Source organism: Lotus japonicus, chromosome 5 (assembly GCF_012489685.1).
Source record: "Lotus japonicus ecotype B-129 chromosome 5, LjGifu_v1.2".
Classification (NCBI taxonomy): domain Eukaryota; kingdom Viridiplantae; phylum Streptophyta; class Magnoliopsida; order Fabales; family Fabaceae; genus Lotus; species Lotus japonicus.
In genome coordinates this window covers 28301729-28319159 of record NC_080045.1, presented here as the reverse complement: position 1 = coordinate 28319159, position 17431 = coordinate 28301729, and the positions used below count along the sequence as shown (strand labels likewise).

At 38.3% G+C, this 17431-nt stretch overlaps 1 protein-coding gene across 1 annotated transcript; it reads left to right on the top strand.

Annotated features, from left to right (window-relative positions):
- The first annotated feature begins 2493 nt into the window (after positions 1–2493).
- On the top strand, positions 2494–16929 carry LOC130721562 (pre-mRNA-processing ATP-dependent RNA helicase prp5). The gene is made up of 7 exons (XM_057572364.1): positions 2494–2754; positions 3396–4019; positions 4337–4425; positions 6410–6509; positions 7003–7257; positions 8927–9084; positions 16322–16929. Exons 1-7 carry the CDS (start codon positions 2611–2613, stop codon positions 16620–16622), a joined length of 1671 nt encoding a protein of 556 aa, XP_057428347.1. The 5' UTR covers positions 2494–2610; the 3' UTR covers positions 16623–16929.
- Positions 16930–17431: the final 502 nt, after the last annotated feature.

The window sequence follows — 17431 nt, the reverse complement described above, 5'->3', positions numbered from 1 at the left end:
AATGAACAAAATCTCTTCTCCTCCTTCCCTTGTGAAACTCGCGGCCTTGAGAGTGCAAATGGGTAAGATTTTTGTGTTTTTTTTCTCATTTCTTGGCTATATATAGAGGTTGGAAAAACGCGGGAAAATGAAAGTTTCGCGATTCTTATTTTTCCGGCTTCATTCTCCGTGAATTCTAAGATATGTTTTGGCGAAAGAATTCCAAAACTAAAAAGAGGTTTCCTTGTATTTTAGGTGGCTAATGCAAAGTCGGTGTAAAACTATTTTACCCGATAAGTTACTTTTTGCATCGAATGTCGAAAGAGAAAACTTCCTTCTGAAGGAAGATTGAAATCATCAAGAGAAATGGGTGTACGCGTGTGGAATCTTCATTAGAAGCTCCGAATAGAAGAAGTCTTCATTGTCGGTTGATTCTAGGGTTTTGAACTATCAGGGTTTTAGTTTCGGCAAACTTCCGAGGATTGGAATCGGACGTTCGTAGATCCTAGGGTTTCGCCTTGAAACGCTTGTTATATATGGATTAAGAGAAGTCCTAACATTTCTCTGAAGATTTTTGGAATTATCTTCCATCGTGCCTTTAAGTGAAAACTAGCTATTTGCTAGGGTTTCTGCCCTAGGTTTAAGCGTATATCGATCGTGCTATACCTTTTATCGACTTTGATGCAATCCTTAGACTTTTCCTGAACTTTCTCCTTCACAAATTTATTTCATTTAGTAAACTCTCGTTCAGGTTTTCCTTTCACGATACATCAACCCTAATCGTGAATAGAATTTTATTCACTTGGCATAAGCTTAAAAAACTCGGGTCTTACATAAAACAATTGGTTAACTGCATAATTTTATTTAAAATATAGGCTATCTTCAAAACAATAAAATAGGCTAATTAATAAAATTTAAATTTATTTTATTTATTTTAAAATATAGACTCATTCATGAAAATGCAAAGAAATTAAATTTAATAGAATGATCAATTTTAAATGTATTTTTTATTCAAATATAAATCTGATACATTTTTCCTTATCATATCTAGTCCTTATCATGTGCACCTCAAACACAGGATATGATAAAAGTCTATCCCGCTCTTATCCTATCATGTTGCTATCATGTGTAAGATCAAGTTTTGATCGAGTAGTACAACTCTATGTTTTGATGATTACAAGTTAACATTTTAGTATGAACAATTATGGTACTCTAATGTGTTTTTCTGAGTGTGCTATTTACAGGCTCTGACGTCAATTTTATCTCACACAAATCAGAAGCACTGTGCTTAAAGAGTGACCCAAGCAACGCTTTCGCAACATCTATGTTCACTCTGAACAGTAGAAAAGCTTCAGAAGATCTGAAGCCATACAAGCTCTGATATGGACTCAGTCACTTGAAGTTCTGAAGATCCAGACGTTCTGACAACCCAGACACTCTGAAGGTTCAGATGTTCTGATGGTGTAGAAGACTCTGAAGATCCAGAAGCTGAAAAGTTGAAACTCTGAAGTCTAGAAGCAAGATGGCTCTGAAGACCATGTACTTCCCTCTGAGTTCAGAATCAGAAGATACAACGGTCAGAGGATCTCTGCTTCCCTCTGACTATGATCAACGAGCTTCACAAGTTCCAACATGAAGCATTCCCCTGATCAGAAGTCTACTAGGTTAAAGGTCAAGTCACTTTCTAAACTACAAAAGCAAATGTACTATCCTGACGACCTACCTAACATTCTCAGCCACAGCAGAAGCTGGAATTTCCAGAACTGCCCTCCAACGGTAGCATCCCCATGCAGCGTTCAAACCCTAATCCTTAGAGTATAAATAGAGGCTGAAGATTGAAAGATGCGGTTGGAAGAATCTCACACGCGCAAGCTATATTCAAACCTTCTAAGCATTCTTTCATCTGAATTCATTGTGTTTACTATTAGCTTTTCAGAAGCAAATTCTTTGTAAACATTCTTTCTTAAACAGTTGTTTAGTTACCTTTAGGAGATCAAGTTTGATCGGATCCTAGAGAAGAGTAAGAGAGTGAATCTTAATGTGAGCTAAGTCACTGTATTGTTAGTCACTTGTAGGTTTCAAGTGCAGTTGTAACATTTACCTGATTAGTGGATTGCCTTCATTCTAAGAAGGAAGAAATCACCTTAACAGGTGGACTGGATTAACTTGAGTGATTCATCAAGTGAACCAGGATAAAATCCTTGTGTGTTTTTCTATCTCTTATCTCAAGCACTTTGTTTTCGAAAGATTTGTTAAAATCTTTAAGGTGGAAGTTTTATTCTGAAAACGTTATTCAAACCCCCCCTTTCTACCGTTTTTCATACCTTCATCATGTTCACATATCATATCCTATCCTGATCACCAAACGGGCCCTGAATGTATAATTATTTAGGGTTGAGATTACACACGACATGTTTTAGAGAGGCTTTGAAAAGGAAATAAATCCGGTTCCAGGTCAAACCAGTTGGACCGGCCGGTCTGGTTTGAGTTTTTAAACCCTGCTTGAGGCAAAGTGTCCAAATTGAAGCGCCGCAATAGAAGCAAGAGCATCCATAGCATATAAGCATAGAACCATAAACTTCCCCCTCCACACTGCACTTGCTGTTGTGGTCACATTTCATACTGTTAGCAATGGCGAAGGGTGACGACGTTGCAAGAAGAAAGAAGAACAAAAAGCTTAGAAAGAAGAGTGACTCTAACTCTCTATCTTCAAAGGCTGCGGCCGCTGTCGCCGCCAAGAAACGCCGTAAGGCCGGAAAACGACGCCTTTGCCAGGTTCAATATCTATCAATCTTTTTTTTTTTTTTTCCCGGATCCTTTTTGGTTGGGTAGTATATTTTGATTTATCATTTCATCCCTTATACTGTTGCATTATTCTCATCGCTAGAAGATTAGATAGGTTTCTTCACGATGTTACAGTTTTCCTCCTTTTGATTTCGTACGCATTGTTTTCTTTTCTTCTAGTTTCTTATTCTTTTTGTTCTGTCTTGTTTTTTTATATTTTCAATTTTTTAATGCATGTATTCTGTAGGTGTTGAACAGTGTATTAACGGAATTAGTTTGATTAATGTAATGTCTGATGATAATTTAATCTTAGTTTGAAGTTTGATTTTGTTCTGAATCTGTAGATGGTTTACTATTAGTTGGTTACTTTAGTAAAGCTGTTGAGAACCACAGTACAACTTGTATCAGTTATTGCTTATGCATTGGTTGATGACATTTGGTTATTGGATGAAATAAGCAATGTTTCTGGTTTGAACAATTAAGTTGAAAATAGTTCTGTGTAATGTTTTCTTTGTTGAAGATGGTAAGAGAGCATTGGTGATGTTATTACCATAGTGCCTGTAGAATTGTATTCATTGTGATTTCTTTTATAGTAGAGTAGTAGAAATGACTTTTGTCATGATGTATCACAGGGGATGTGCTATAGCCTACCTACTCCAGAGGATCCATTCAACGATAAACATGGGAAAGAGGAAAACAAAACAAGGGTTCCTAAAAAGAAACCAACGCGTTCCCCAAAAGATGATACAATTCTCCTTAATGGGGAGAGTGGACCAGGAAGGAAAGGCGCTGTTGGTCGGGATATTTCACAAAAATTGAATCAACAAACAGGAACTGGATCTGTTGCTGCCAACAATAGTCTGGGCCGCGAATGTATTATCAACTCAGAGAAGAAGAATATTGAGGTGGCTGACCTTTGCGGTGCCCGACAACTTGGTTGTGAAATTTCAGAGTTCCCTTCAAAATTTGTTTTTTGGTGTCTAAGTGCAATTGAAAATGCACTACGACATGGTGATGCGTACACGGATGGAGAGGGTAATTCTTTCTTTCTTAATTCATGGGGATTGGAATTTTCCAAGTGTTATTCTACAGGGAAAGACCTGATGGACACTAGTGGAACCTCTGCTACTACTGAGCAAATTGCATGGGTAGTTTCTGCGGCAGCTGATACTTTTGTGAGAAAAGAGAAACAAGGCTTATCATTTGCATGTCCCTTTCTTTTGTTCCTTGTTCCTTCCCATGAAAAAGCTGTCCAGGTTAGAAGATTTTCCTGTACATGCTTACAATTTCACCGCTGGTTCTTTTATTTATTTTTAAGCTTGGATAAATGTCAATATACAGACCCAAGCACCGAAGACTGGTCCTTGAAAGAATAGTGAGTCATTGGACTACACATGTAATGCACTTCGCCTATAAACAGTTAACCACTCTACAATAGTTATGTACTTTCTCATTCAGTGATTCATCTGGATTCCACAAGACAGTTCATCACTGTTCATGTTATGACCTTTTGTTCTGTACAAACTCTTGACTTTGATAACTTTAATTCTAAAAATTGAAAATTGATGCACAGGTCCGAACAGTTTGCAAGCCTTTGAAATCTGTAGGAATACATACCGTGAGTATTCATCCAGGTGCTTCCTTAGATCATCAGATTCAAGGGTAATTGTTAAACATTATCTTTTATTTATCATTTCATCCAATATTGATGTCTTTCATCTAATGCCATGATATGCTTGGAGCATAAGAATTTTTGTACTGATGATTTTGTTTGGTAACGCAAGCTGCTGCTCTTTTATTTAAGTTTAATGACTAGTAACATTGTTTATCTAGTCCTTTAATATATATTTTTTACCCTTGTAAGAAATCTGAAGTGTTTTTTGGTTAATAATCCTGATGGAAGACATCTGACCAACAAACTCAGGAACTGTCATGCTGTGTTCCTGAGGATTAATCAACTTATCAACAACCGAAATATAAACCTTTAATTTCATTAGTATAAACAGAGTTTTCCTCGGGCGATAAATTATAACAAGTATTGAAGTTAGTATAGAGGGATCAATAAATTGCCATAAGATAGTACGCAACAGTGCATCAGCCCTTTCCCAATTTTCTTTATCGGTCTTCCCATCTTCAAGTTTAGTTTAGAGATCATCCTTTAGGCCTTGACCTATACACTGCTTCTCAACAGCTTTAGCCCATGAAACATAACGTTTCCATTGCAATAGTCAGAGAAGAGATAAAAGTTCTAGAAGACTGCCCAGTCTTCACTGTAATTGATGAAACTGCCATATTTGGAATTGATGAAACTGCCATATTTGGAATGAAGAAATTTATATATGATCACTAAAATGATATACAGAGGTAGGATTAGGACAAATTGTTAAATAAAACCACCATAGATTAACTAGTCACCATGGTTCAGATGTCAGCAGTGGCCAAAATGATGATGGAGGGACACATTTTTCGGATTTGTTGGAGGACAAAGATCACGGTGGCGGCAGCAGTGACACCCTCATTGGAGAGAGAGAGAGAGAGATGTCTGCCTAAAAAAGTAGAACTGGATGAAAGCTAGCTAGCATCAACAACAATGGTGCTCAGTGGTAGCCCAGTAGCGACAGATCATACCTGATGGTGCCAGTGGTGAGGTCAGACGCAAATCGTAGACGCTCCAACAATGAAGGGCGGTGGTGCGAGAGAGAAAGACACCAATAAGGGATGCCCACCAGAAAACAATCTAACCTATGTCTATTTACTGTGTTAACATGGAGAGAATTATCTTAATTCATTGATAGAAAAATTAGAGTACAAGAATATATTTGTATACATGATCTGTAGGACTTTTTATGTTGGCCTAATGGGTCAGAACCCTAAACTAAATTTTTCTTTTACTAGATACCATATTAGAGTTTGATGATTGAGATAAAGTATGAGAAAGTGAGAGATAGAGCAAGAAAGGGAGAAACCAAGAGAGGGACTGAGAAAATTATAGAAATTTAGAGAATGAATGTGTTTTTCTTAATTTATTTGTAGAACTATTGCATTTATAGATGGCTAAGCCTAATAGGTAACAGAATATTTGGGCTGAGCTGTCATCTGGCTGCTTTAACAGCTATCTGAATACAGTTCTAACAGCTAACAGATCATAACAAAATCACTCCTATGTACTAACAAATACATACATGTGTATTACTCTAATAGTAACTATAATACACAATAAAATTTTCAGAGAATTTTTTCTTGGCAAAAAATATGAAGTTTTCAGCTTTACTTGAAGTATCTCACTTTTGTAGTCTGGAAAGTGTAAAATAACTGGCCACTAGTCTCAGTAAGAAAACATCATTACAAGGATACTTAGGAGGAGTTCCTTTGTGGTCTGCGAGCTTTCAAAACAATATTGGTATTAATTGTAGTACTGCAGTTCATAAAATGAATTTATTTTTGAAAGCTCCTTTGATTTGCAATTGGCATTTCCAGAAGAAACATGTCCCATGTTTGTGGATTAAGTAGGCAATAAATTTACAGGACAACTTCCTTGTTTGCATGAATATTTTGAGAGTGTGCATGCACATGCTTAGTTATTTAATGTTTTGTCAACTAACTCCTTATGGTAGCCACCTTCTTATTCAACATTTGTCTTCAACAGTTTGAGAAGTTGCGAGCCTGAGTTTCTTGTTTCTACTCCTGAGAGGCTTTTGGAGCTTATTTCTATAAAGGCCATTGATATTTCTGGTATTTCCATGCTGGTAGGTTTCCTTTTCAGTGTTCCATTTATGGGTGTCTTTCTTCTTTTGATAACTATCTTATGCTTATTCTTTGTTTGTAGGATTTTTGTAGTAAGAAACTGATAAGAACAAATTAGTATTAAGGAATAATTAGGGATAAAAGAAAATTAGTCCCCTGACATTTAGTTCATGTGCAACTTAGCCCTTGGCCCTTAAAAATGTGTATTTAGAACCTTATACTTTATAAAGTGTGCAGGATAACCCTTTCATTAATATTTTTACTAATTACCTATGCACAATTCCTAAACTACCTTACCTCTTTATTTTAACCATGTAGTTATTTTCTACTACATTACATATTATATTAAAAAAGTATTGTTGTAAATGAGTAAAAAGACAAAAGATGAAGTATTGTAAATTTTAAAATTTAATTTTAGGGAAAACTGAAGTACCACCTCTAATATGATTTATTCTATTTCCTCAATTGATCAATTAACGCTTTGTTATTACATAGGTTATTGATGGGCTCAATACTATTTATAGCGCTGGCCATACTGATACATTAAAATCCATCAAGAAGTTTATTTCTGGCAATCTTCGTATGGTGGTTTTCAATGATAGCTTCAACCATATGTCTATCCCAATGGTCCGGTATCTTCTTACAGGATCTATCTGTAGACTATCTGTCAATAATTCAATTACCAGCCTAAGTTCATGCATTATCCAGTCTGTTAAAGTGTGTACATCAGAAGAAGATAAACTAGTTCAGGTAAGCATATTGGTATGCTACTCACAGATCTATTTTATTTAGTTGTGTATTGGAGCTAGAAGTAGCGGTGTGCCGGTGCCCTTACTGATGACTAACTCAACTTTTATCATTATTTTTATTGACATTAGAAAATGAATTAAATTACTTAAGTTAGAGGTAACTGTCAGAATTTCCTTAGCCTTTTTAAAAGGATTTACCATTAAAATGACCTTGCTCTCCTGTTGATGGATTTAGTGAAATTAAGTGTTCAATGAAACCAATTGTCTTTTGATCCATGTATACAACCTCATTTAGTGGGATAAGGTTTGGTTTTCTTTTTTCCAGATATTAGCATAGGGAGATCAACTATTGACCTTCACTCTTGCTTTGGCTCTTTTTGCTGGGTTTAGCTGAACATTATAAGTGCAAGTCCTTTTGTCAGGGTTTTTGAATAAGCTTAATCTTTCTAATCAAATTAATGAAGAACTAGATTTAAATAATTTTAGCCCTATTTGAAAATTTACTGGTTAGTTGTATCATGCTATGAAGCACGGACTCGGACATGGACACAGGTGGGGACAGCGACACTGCTAAAATAAAAAAAGTAAAAGTAGGATGCGATGACACGACTTATATATGTATCTATTAATTTTTTTTTTTTTCAAAAAGCAACAAGATAATATGTTCATAAAATTAAGAGAACATGAGACAAGTTAAGGTTTGTATATAACCTTCCCGAAGTTAAAACACAAGTTAATCTTTTTACAATGAAAAACTTAAAATTTCTATCTTATGTTAATGAGTTTCACCAAAAAAAATACTAAGAAGTCTCATTTTACAAATTTAACACTTTTTTTTAATAGGCAAATGTTAGTAATGTTAGTAAAGGGTTCGAACCCTTGACCCTTTACCCTTCATCCCACCCAACCCTTATGTCCCTAGCTCTTACCACTTGAGCTATCCTTCGGGGACACAAATTAAACACTTTGTGTCCATAAAAAAAGAGAGTTAATCTATCTAGTGGCTTTCTCCTCCTTCTTGACCATCATCATCATTGAAAATCATAGCCTCTAGAAAATGATTTAATTTAATCTCGTGGCATTCTCCTCCTTCTAAGAGTGTTAATCTATCTAGTTAGTCTCCTTTTTTCAAAAAATATGATTTAAATAAAATAAAAAAAGTTAAACTAATAGCACTAAAATTGTCCCTTCATGTATCTAGCCACAGAGGCGTGTTGGCTCAATGTCCAAGCCGTGTCCCAGCTGTGTTTTAACCGGACAAAAAATTATTTTTTTATTCGGACACTTCTCACACGTGTCGCACGCGTGTCGGTGCCGTGTCCGTTCGTCCGAGACGCGAACACGCCCCTGTCAAGGTGCGTCCGTGCTTCATAGGTATCAAGCAATTTTGACCAATGTTCACGTTGTTCTACTTATATGTTTGAATTTTATAAAATCACTTTTTTTCCAGCACTTCAACGGTCCTATTTCAACCTTTATGAACCTACATATATATCTTTGAAAAGTATAAATGCACATTATTGGTTTCCAATTTCCACTATGAACATTCTTATATTAGTTATTTATTTATATGGTTAATACAGCTGTGTGAAATTCTTGCAATTGAATCTAGTATGTCTTTTAGATGTATAATCTTTGAAAGCACTTCTGAGTACCATTATTTCTTGCAGAGCGTTGAAGTATTGGATCAATTTTCGAGCAGCGGCACTCAGAATTCAAACCTACTATATATTTTGAGGAAAGATGCTAACTGCCATAAATTGGTCAAGGCTCTCAAATCCAAGGGCTGTTCCATTTCACATTCTGTTATGGCAAGTTCAAACGATAGGTAATGCTTTTATACATGTTTTGGTTTAATTTTTTTTACCATGATATGTACAATATGATAGAGGTCGAATGAGAATGCGTGAGTGAGGAAGTGAGAGAAAAAAGATCTGAGAAAATTCAATAATGTCTATTCTGAAGTTTCTCTTTTTACAAGCAATCATTGTATAACTTGAGAATCTTCTACTAGAAGCTGTTACAATGTGTAACCACCTGACAACAACTGTAAACTAACAATATCATAAAAGAATGCATAGCTCTAACTTATTAACAATTACATTGCAGCAATTAACTACCACTAGATTGAGTTATTCCCAATACAAGCTTATCTCGAACAAACCCCCTCAGATCTCAAGGTGGAGATGAAAAAGAAACCACCCTGACTTCATCTCTAAGATCAGTAAACCTCAGTTTGGGGTTTAAGGTTTATTTGTTACGATATCTTCCACCTGCTCATGTGCTGGAATATGAATCACAATTAGGGACTCAGCTATCACCTTCTCTTGAACAAAGAAAACGTCCAGTTCCATTTGTTTAACGCAATAGTGCAGAGCAGGACTGTGATAACACATTGATTGTCGCAGAAAACTACTTGAGTGGTGAGTATTTACAGTTGCAGTATGGAGTACATATGATTTAGAAGGAGCAAAATGACATGAGTTTCTAGAACCAGGCTGAGCTACATGTGCATTTCCAATTTCCAGCAGTACTTGAGCATATTAAGGGAGGAAATTCATAGAGGCCTTTAGGATGCAATGCTCCTTCAAGTAGAATATGGTATATTCCAAAAGATTTGACAACATGTAGTAGGGTGAAATCCAGAATAAAGAGAATTATTTCTTGCAACTTACTGACTCTAACTATATTTTTAGTGATTGAGGGAACAAGGAGAATGGGTTTTCAATGAAGTGACTGAAGTATGAAAAGGTGAAGAAACGTCATGTAAGTAGTTCCAATAGAATGAATAGGCAAACCTATGATTTGATAACATATTGTAGGGTAAAATTCAAAATAAACAGAATTATTGCTTGCAACTTACTAACTCTAACTATGTTTTTAGTGATTGAGGGGTCAATGAAGTGATTGAAGAATAAAAAGGTGAAGAAACGTAGCGTAATTAGCTCCAATAGGATGAATAGGCAAACTTATGATTTGACAAAATATAGTAGAGTAAAATTTAAAATAATCAGAATAATTGTTGCAAACTTACTAAAAGTTTTTAGTGACTGAGGGAACAAGGAGGAGGTTTTTCAATGTTGAAGTGATTGAAGAGTGAAAAGGCGAAGAAGCGTAAATAGCACCAATAGAATGAACAGGAAAACCATGACCATTGCCAACATAAACCTGCTTATGCTTGACAGATTCCATGAGGTGTTGTGGATCAGAAAGTCACATGGTGTGTGGCTCTTGAATCAACAAACCAGCTCTGGGAAATAATATAGGGAGCTGCTGAATTGGCATTGTAAACACTAAACAGACATTGCTGACATAGTGGATGGAGCTGGGGATTATGGTGGTGGATGAAGCAACACCTTCTGGAACCTTGGATGAAATTGTTGCTGCTGCCAAGTAGGAGCAGCAACCTGAGGGGACTGTGGAGACTGATAAAACTGCTGTTGAGCAAACTGATTGAAGTTCTTCTGAACAAATCGTTGCGTATAACTGAACCAGTGATTGAATTTTAGTGAAGCATACCCAACCCTAAGATGAACTGGCACTGCACCATATTATTCCACCCGTTCCTCGGCGTCTACCTAAGTGGCCTTCTCATCCTCTAGGATTTTGACCTCTGCCTCAGGTTTGTTGTGTTGACCTAGCAAATTGAGACTGAATATCATTGTCCTCAGCAGATGGAACTGAATTCTACTGCTTGATATTGACTGAGGCATTGTTAGCGATCAAGTCCTGCTTGTTTTGCTCAATTCTGACCTCATGCTCAAGTACGAGTTTTGATCTTTTTCTAGCAAACACATTCCTGGTTTGCTAGTTACAAGTGTGATGGAATCAAGAACCAAGAAAGTGATTTTATTCAAGAAATAAAGCCTGGTTTCCCAGAACTGAGAACGAGAGCTTCAAGGTACAAGAATCGAGAAAGGGATACCCTAACTCCCCTCTGAAATGTTTGAGAGTCCAGTCTCTCCTAGTCCCTACTGAATTCCTAACTGACTTCTAACTTCCCTTCCCCCCTTTATTTATACCCACACTAACAGTAGTAATAGCAAACAGTTAACAAACTAACTGTTTCCAATAACAGACAGCTACAAGGCTAAGCTATAGCCTTTCTCTTATTTCTGCTCTCATATACCTTCCTAATTAGAGGTCGATACTCATCAATACCCTCCACTAAAAGTTTCACCTTGTCCTCAAGGTGGAGGATTGAATACATGTTATAGAACAATACAACTCAGTTTCCAGCTCTTCCCAGCCTTGTATGTATTGGTGAGCATCTCCCAGCTTCAACCTGGATCCAATTGCATAAAGCTCCAAGCCTTGTTGATATTGATGTCCATCTCCCTTGAGCTTCTGAAATAAATTCTGCCAAGGTCCCCGTGCTGGAAAAACAATTGAAAAGAGAACCATCTGGAGCAATCATGTTGTTGCCTCCAAATGTGCTCAACCATGAGCATATACCCACCCATTGTCTTCACCCTTTTCATGCAATGAGAATTCAGCAGCCATCCTTAGGACTAACCTCAGAAACCTCCTTAAGCCTTGAGTGAACATTTTCAGAAGAGACAATTGCAAACTGTCATCAAAGTGGGCAGGAAAATAGGAATAACTCCTAACATTCCACCACACTTCCGCTGATATGAATCCACTCGATTCCCGCTGCGAGAAACATGAGGACCACCAGAAAAATAAGAAGCTATATAGCCCGTAGGACCAACATCCTGATGACCCTCAACACCAGCAGTAGTGGCAACCTGAATAAGGTTAATCACCATAATATCTTTGGTGAAACCAAGCTGGCAAGTGAGCAATTTGAGAACGAGAGTTTGCTGCCTCATATCCAACAATTCTTCAACAGTAATTAGAAGAACACCAACTACAACTATGATATGCATACAAGCAACATACACCCTTTCCCTTGCAGCTATGATAGTGTCAATCGGGTCAACATCATACATTCATACTTCCCTAGCTTACTGATTAATTGACACTTGTAGTCGTTTGTGAGATATTCATCAAGCTTAAAGACCCTATCATCAACTCTTTGAACCAAGAACACAGGTCTACCCCAACTTTCTATGCTCAATAGGATGTCAATATAAACTACTGTTCCCAAGAATTTGTTCTTGGCTGCAACACTTCTCATCTTCATAACGTTCCCACCAGGATCAAATAAAAACCAATTAACACTGCCATGTTTCTTTCTGTTTTTTAAGTTGGAGTTGGCTCAAGTAAGATATGAAAGCTTTGACTCACTCGGCCAAAAATAATTTCCACATACCTATTTCTCTTTTCACAATCCATGCTGGTGATGAATTTTGCTACTGCATCTAACACTCTTGATAGTATGGCCCAGCCCATTTGAATGACTAGTTTTTTTTTTTGAAAACATGAAACCCACTTCTGAATCAATGCCTCCATTAACCAAACTGTGACCAGCCACCACTAAAGCCCAATTTCCTCCCATCAGTAATTTGGGCTTGACCCATTGTTTTGGAAGGGGTTCAGCCCGGAACCCGCACATTTTAGCCCTCTCCGTTGAGAACAACACATGCAAGGAAAAATCTCGTGCCTTGGCTTCCACCGCCGTAACTGCAAATTCCGGTGGCTTCGCCGACGGCCGTTGGGCGGTTACCGGCTTGCAAATGAGCGAGTTTCCCTTCCTCTTCTCCATGCGAACTCTTAACTCGCAGCTACAATCTCTCAATCCCGCCGTCTCAACCAAATCGGGTGGCTCCGATTTTCAAGAATCATCAAGGATGAAGCGTGAACCACCACCACTGCGGTCTGGCGACTCAGTCTCCAGTCGGTTGGCAACCATCGACGAGTACAGAACTGAGGTCTGATTGGAGACCACCGTGCAGCAAAAGAACCTTTCCGGCGGTCAATTGGGGGTTACCGACGTACAACATCTCTCCTCCTCGCGAATCTCAGGACCCTGTCGAAGATGTCGTGTGAACCACCGCCACGGTGGTTTGGCGATCCCGCCACCGTTCGATTGGCAACCTCCGGTGAGCAAATAATTGAGGTTCCGCGGTCGATTGACGGTTACCGCCTTGCGACGCAGTGAATCAGGTGGTTTCCGCGGCTGCCTTCTCTTCCAATCGAACCCTAATTCAGTAATTTGGGGGAAAACGGTTGATTCAACCCTCTTCCTCCCTTGAAGGTTGCGAGTCTGCAATTTCTCCCTTGTCGCACCTTCCTGCAACCAAGACTTGATGAAGATTTTCCCCTCGGCGTCGATCTTCTCCCCTTTCGCCGTCAACGTGCAATCGATGAAATCGACCACGGTGACCGGTTGACACCGTGACACCACCGCTGCTTCCTTTGCCATCGATGCAGCCTCCTCTTCTCTCTGCAATGCTTCTGCTGCAGCGCACTTCGCCGCCGCTGCGGACTCCCAGTCTTTCTGCGTCGCTTCCGTTTCAGAATACTCCGGTGGTTGTGGTTTACTCTCTAATTTCACCGGCAACACTGAATCCGTCTCTGGTTTGGCTTCCATCAAAGCAGTTCTTCGTTCCTCCTCCAAAACTTCTGGCTTCCTAGGGATTTCTTCTTCCCTGAATCCAGAACTGGTTCTGGCAGGAACGGTTCCAATGCCGTTACAAAATCCCACCAGGCTGCTTTCTGATTGCGTCTTTTCCAGAAAAACCACCAAAAGAATGCATCACGCGTCAAAGACTTCTCTGCCTCTGACAATTTCTTCTCGTCAGAAATTCCCATGGCCTCGCAGTGCTGCTCCACCATGATGAGCCATCCGTAAGCCTCTCTTCCATCAAATTCTGGAATCTTCTTCTCCATTCAGCTCTTCTCTGGCTTCCACAGCTTCAAGATCGGAGCTCTGATACCAAATTGATGGAATCAAGAACCAAGAAAGTGATTTTATTCAAGAAATAAAGCCTGTTTCCCAGAACTGAGAACCAGAGCTTCAAGGTACAACAATGGAGAAAGGGAAACCCTAACTCCCCTCTGGAATGTTCGAGAGTCCGGTCTTTCCTAGTCCCTACTGAATTCCTAACTGACTTCTAACTTCCCTTCCCCCCTTTATTTATACCCACACTGACAGTAGTAACAGAATAGCATACAGTTAACAAACTAACTGTTTCCAATAACAGACAGCTACAAGGCTAAGCTATAGCCTTTCTCTTATTTCTGCTCTCATATACCTTCCTAATTAGAGGTCGATACTCATCAAAGTGACACCATTCTCCGGTGGTAATCCTATCAAAGATAACTTCTAGCTTGTTACAATATGAGGCAGGGCCTACAACTCTCCTAAATGAATCAACAATGGCTTTAATTTTGAGTAAAAGATAGCCCTGGTACCTTTCATTGTATTTCAGAGTTCTGTACCCAACTGAATGGCTCTGGCTCTAGTATGAATCTTCTCCTATAGTTGCAAAGATTGGGTAGAACCAATCAGCTTAGTGAGAATAACACGTGATATGGGTAGATAGAGCCAGAAGAGCAAGAGTTGATCTTGCTATTCCGAAATTGTGTTAACCTCATTCACACAGCGTAGACATCAATTAGTTTCGTGAGGAAATGAAGAGGCATCACATTATATACCAAGAAATAGTGAAGCCTGACCTTCAATCACATTTTGAACTTGCTGTTTCCACCACAAAAAAATTATCATCCAGTTTCCTTGCAATCGCTCGTGCAGAGTCACGAGAGCTGAAGAAGACACTTTTCCTGGTGATAGTAGAAAGATTCTATGGAAAAGTGTGTCCTGTGGTCAGAGTTACAAATCCAGCACGTGGAGTAGCGAATTGAGTGGAAATGGATTCACCGGTGTCAGAACTGTGTGAAAAAGTTTTGCTGGTGTTGAAACTGCAGTAAGTGCTAAACTGCATGCTGATGTTGGAACTGCACATGGTGGAGGCCCTGTTGTGTACATTGGTGATAGTAAAAAGATTCTATGGAAAAGTGTGTCCTGTGGTCAGAGTTACAAATCCAGCAAGTGGAGTAGTGAATCGAGTGGAAATGGATTCACCGGTGTCAGAACTGTGTGAAAAGGTTTTGCCGGTGTTGAAACTGCTGTAAGTGCTAAACTGTGCTTATGTTGGAACTGCACATGGTGAAGGCGCTGTCGTGTGCATTGGTGGAAGTGTGTGCGATAGCTGAAAATCAGATGCCATGACTGTCATGATGCATAGCTCTAACTAAGGAACAATCACATGATAGCAGTTAGCCAATAATAACAATAGACTGAGCTATTATTTGGACAAGCTTATCTCTGACATACCATAACCTCAGAACATTGTAATTGTTTACAGGAAATCTAACCTAGCTTAACAGAAGTCTCTACTTAAAATAATAATATGTTGCGAAGGCTCTAATGCTGCCATGAGAAGTTACGAACTTATTACAGCGTTTAGAAACCACTTATTATATCTAACTTTGTTTGGTTTGTTTTATTTTTAGGAACTTCCTGCAGTACGATATCTGTAACTGTCTTAGAATTTTCAAATCCAAAAGTCATCATGTTTTGTCCTCCTATGAAGGTCTAGAAATGGTCGATTTTTTGCACTGGTAGTGATTGTAGTCTCTATTCTGAGGAGGGAAAAATGGGTTTCTTCGTCCAATTCTTAACTTTAAGAAAAGTATTATTATTTTCGTATTTTACTTTTAAAATGTATTTTATCTGTCCTTATTTATTCTTCTCACGAGGACATTATTTGGAAAAATATCAAATAATTATTTGTTAGAAGTCTCACATTGGCTAGAGATATGACATAAATAACTTTTATAATGGTTGAGCAACCCTCAACTCTTGAGCTAGCTTTTGAGTTGAGTTAGGCCCCCAAATTCTAATATGGTATCAGAGCCTATCCTAGATTCGTTTGTTGGTAGAGACCTCCCAATTCGGGGTGAGATACCTTTTGGGTTGAGTTGGGTCCCAAAATTCTAATACAGTTAATAAAGAGGGGAGAGAGTAACAAATAAGATGTCCTAAAATTATCATTTCGCATCACTGGTTATTGAATTTCACAGGAAAGCTGACTTCCAAACTTTGTACTCTTTGATTGAGTTTTGATATGAAGCTTATCTACTGTTTTGTTGTACAGTGTGGATTTAAGCAACAGATTACGACCAGCGGTTTCTGTGATTGATGTGGAGCATATCTCTAATGTGGATATAGGGACCTATGATGTGATTGTGCTACCTTATTTTGTACCTTCTTTGGACACTTACGTGCATATTTTGACAAAGATGGCCCGCCAAAGTGCCAATGGTGCTTTGCATGGTTTCTTAAAAGAAGGAGATGTTGAAGTTGCTGGACCACTCATTGCGATTCTTGAACAATGCGGGCAGGAAGTGCCTCAAGACCTGCAGCATCTGCATAATGTATCAAACATGGTTTCTTAGTCATCATTTTCTTATGCTCATTCCATCTCTGCAACTCGAGATCAATCCCTTGTTTGCAAAGGTTGGGAGCTATGAATGGGAGGACGATAGGTGTGTCTATGGTTGGAATTTGGAAATGTTGCCCGAAATGAAGAATCTCATTCAGAAAATTTTTGCAATGTTGTAATGTTTGTTCTGCTGTTTGAAATTTATGTTTTTCCTGTGGGGAGTGAAGAACAATAACATTTGGCAACAAAAGCTTCATGAACTTGTAGCTTTTCATACATTTTATCTCAACTTAATGCATTCAGTCATTCACTTTAAACAATCTAGGGTCTGGCCTGCTTTAAATTTTCCAAGTGCCTTTCGTGGGTGCTATACTTTTCACACCTTTTTCTTTTTTTTTCCTATTCATCCCACCATCATGGAAATTAATTTTTGAAGCCAATAATTTGTGGAAGCCCCTAGGTTGTGTGCGAGCAAATTTCTAAACATCCGTAGTATTGGAGACTCAGCACATCCCTCTCACAATGTTATCATTAGCCTTATTCTTTTATTTTATTTTAGAAAAACTATAATTTGGAATAACTTACCATAAAAATCAAAGGTCATGCTTTACATGAGGGAGTATGTATTATGTAGAGGAGTATTGCATGTGAAAAATAATGTTCAAAAAATTAAAGCAAGTGAGTGTCTTGCATAACAAGGAGATAATTGTTATTAGAACCTCTCACATCTATTCTATCCTGCCACGATCTAGTTAGTTCTCGACCCACCAATACTTGCGTCAGCTGAGGAGTTTTAAAGTGGGATTCAAACGCACTTGCTTT

Coding starts and splice junctions, on each gene's coding strand:
- LOC130721562 (XM_057572364.1), top strand. CDS start 2,611: ATGGCGAAGGGTGACGACGTTGCAAGAAGAAAGAAGAACAAAAAGCTT. Junction 4,020..4,336: donor CCCATGAAAAAGCTGTCCAG/GTTAGAAGATTT, acceptor ATTGATGCACAG/GTCCGAACAGTTTGCAAGCC. Junction 7,258..8,926: donor AAGAAGATAAACTAGTTCAG/GTAAGCATATTG, acceptor TATTTCTTGCAG/AGCGTTGAAGTATTGGATCA.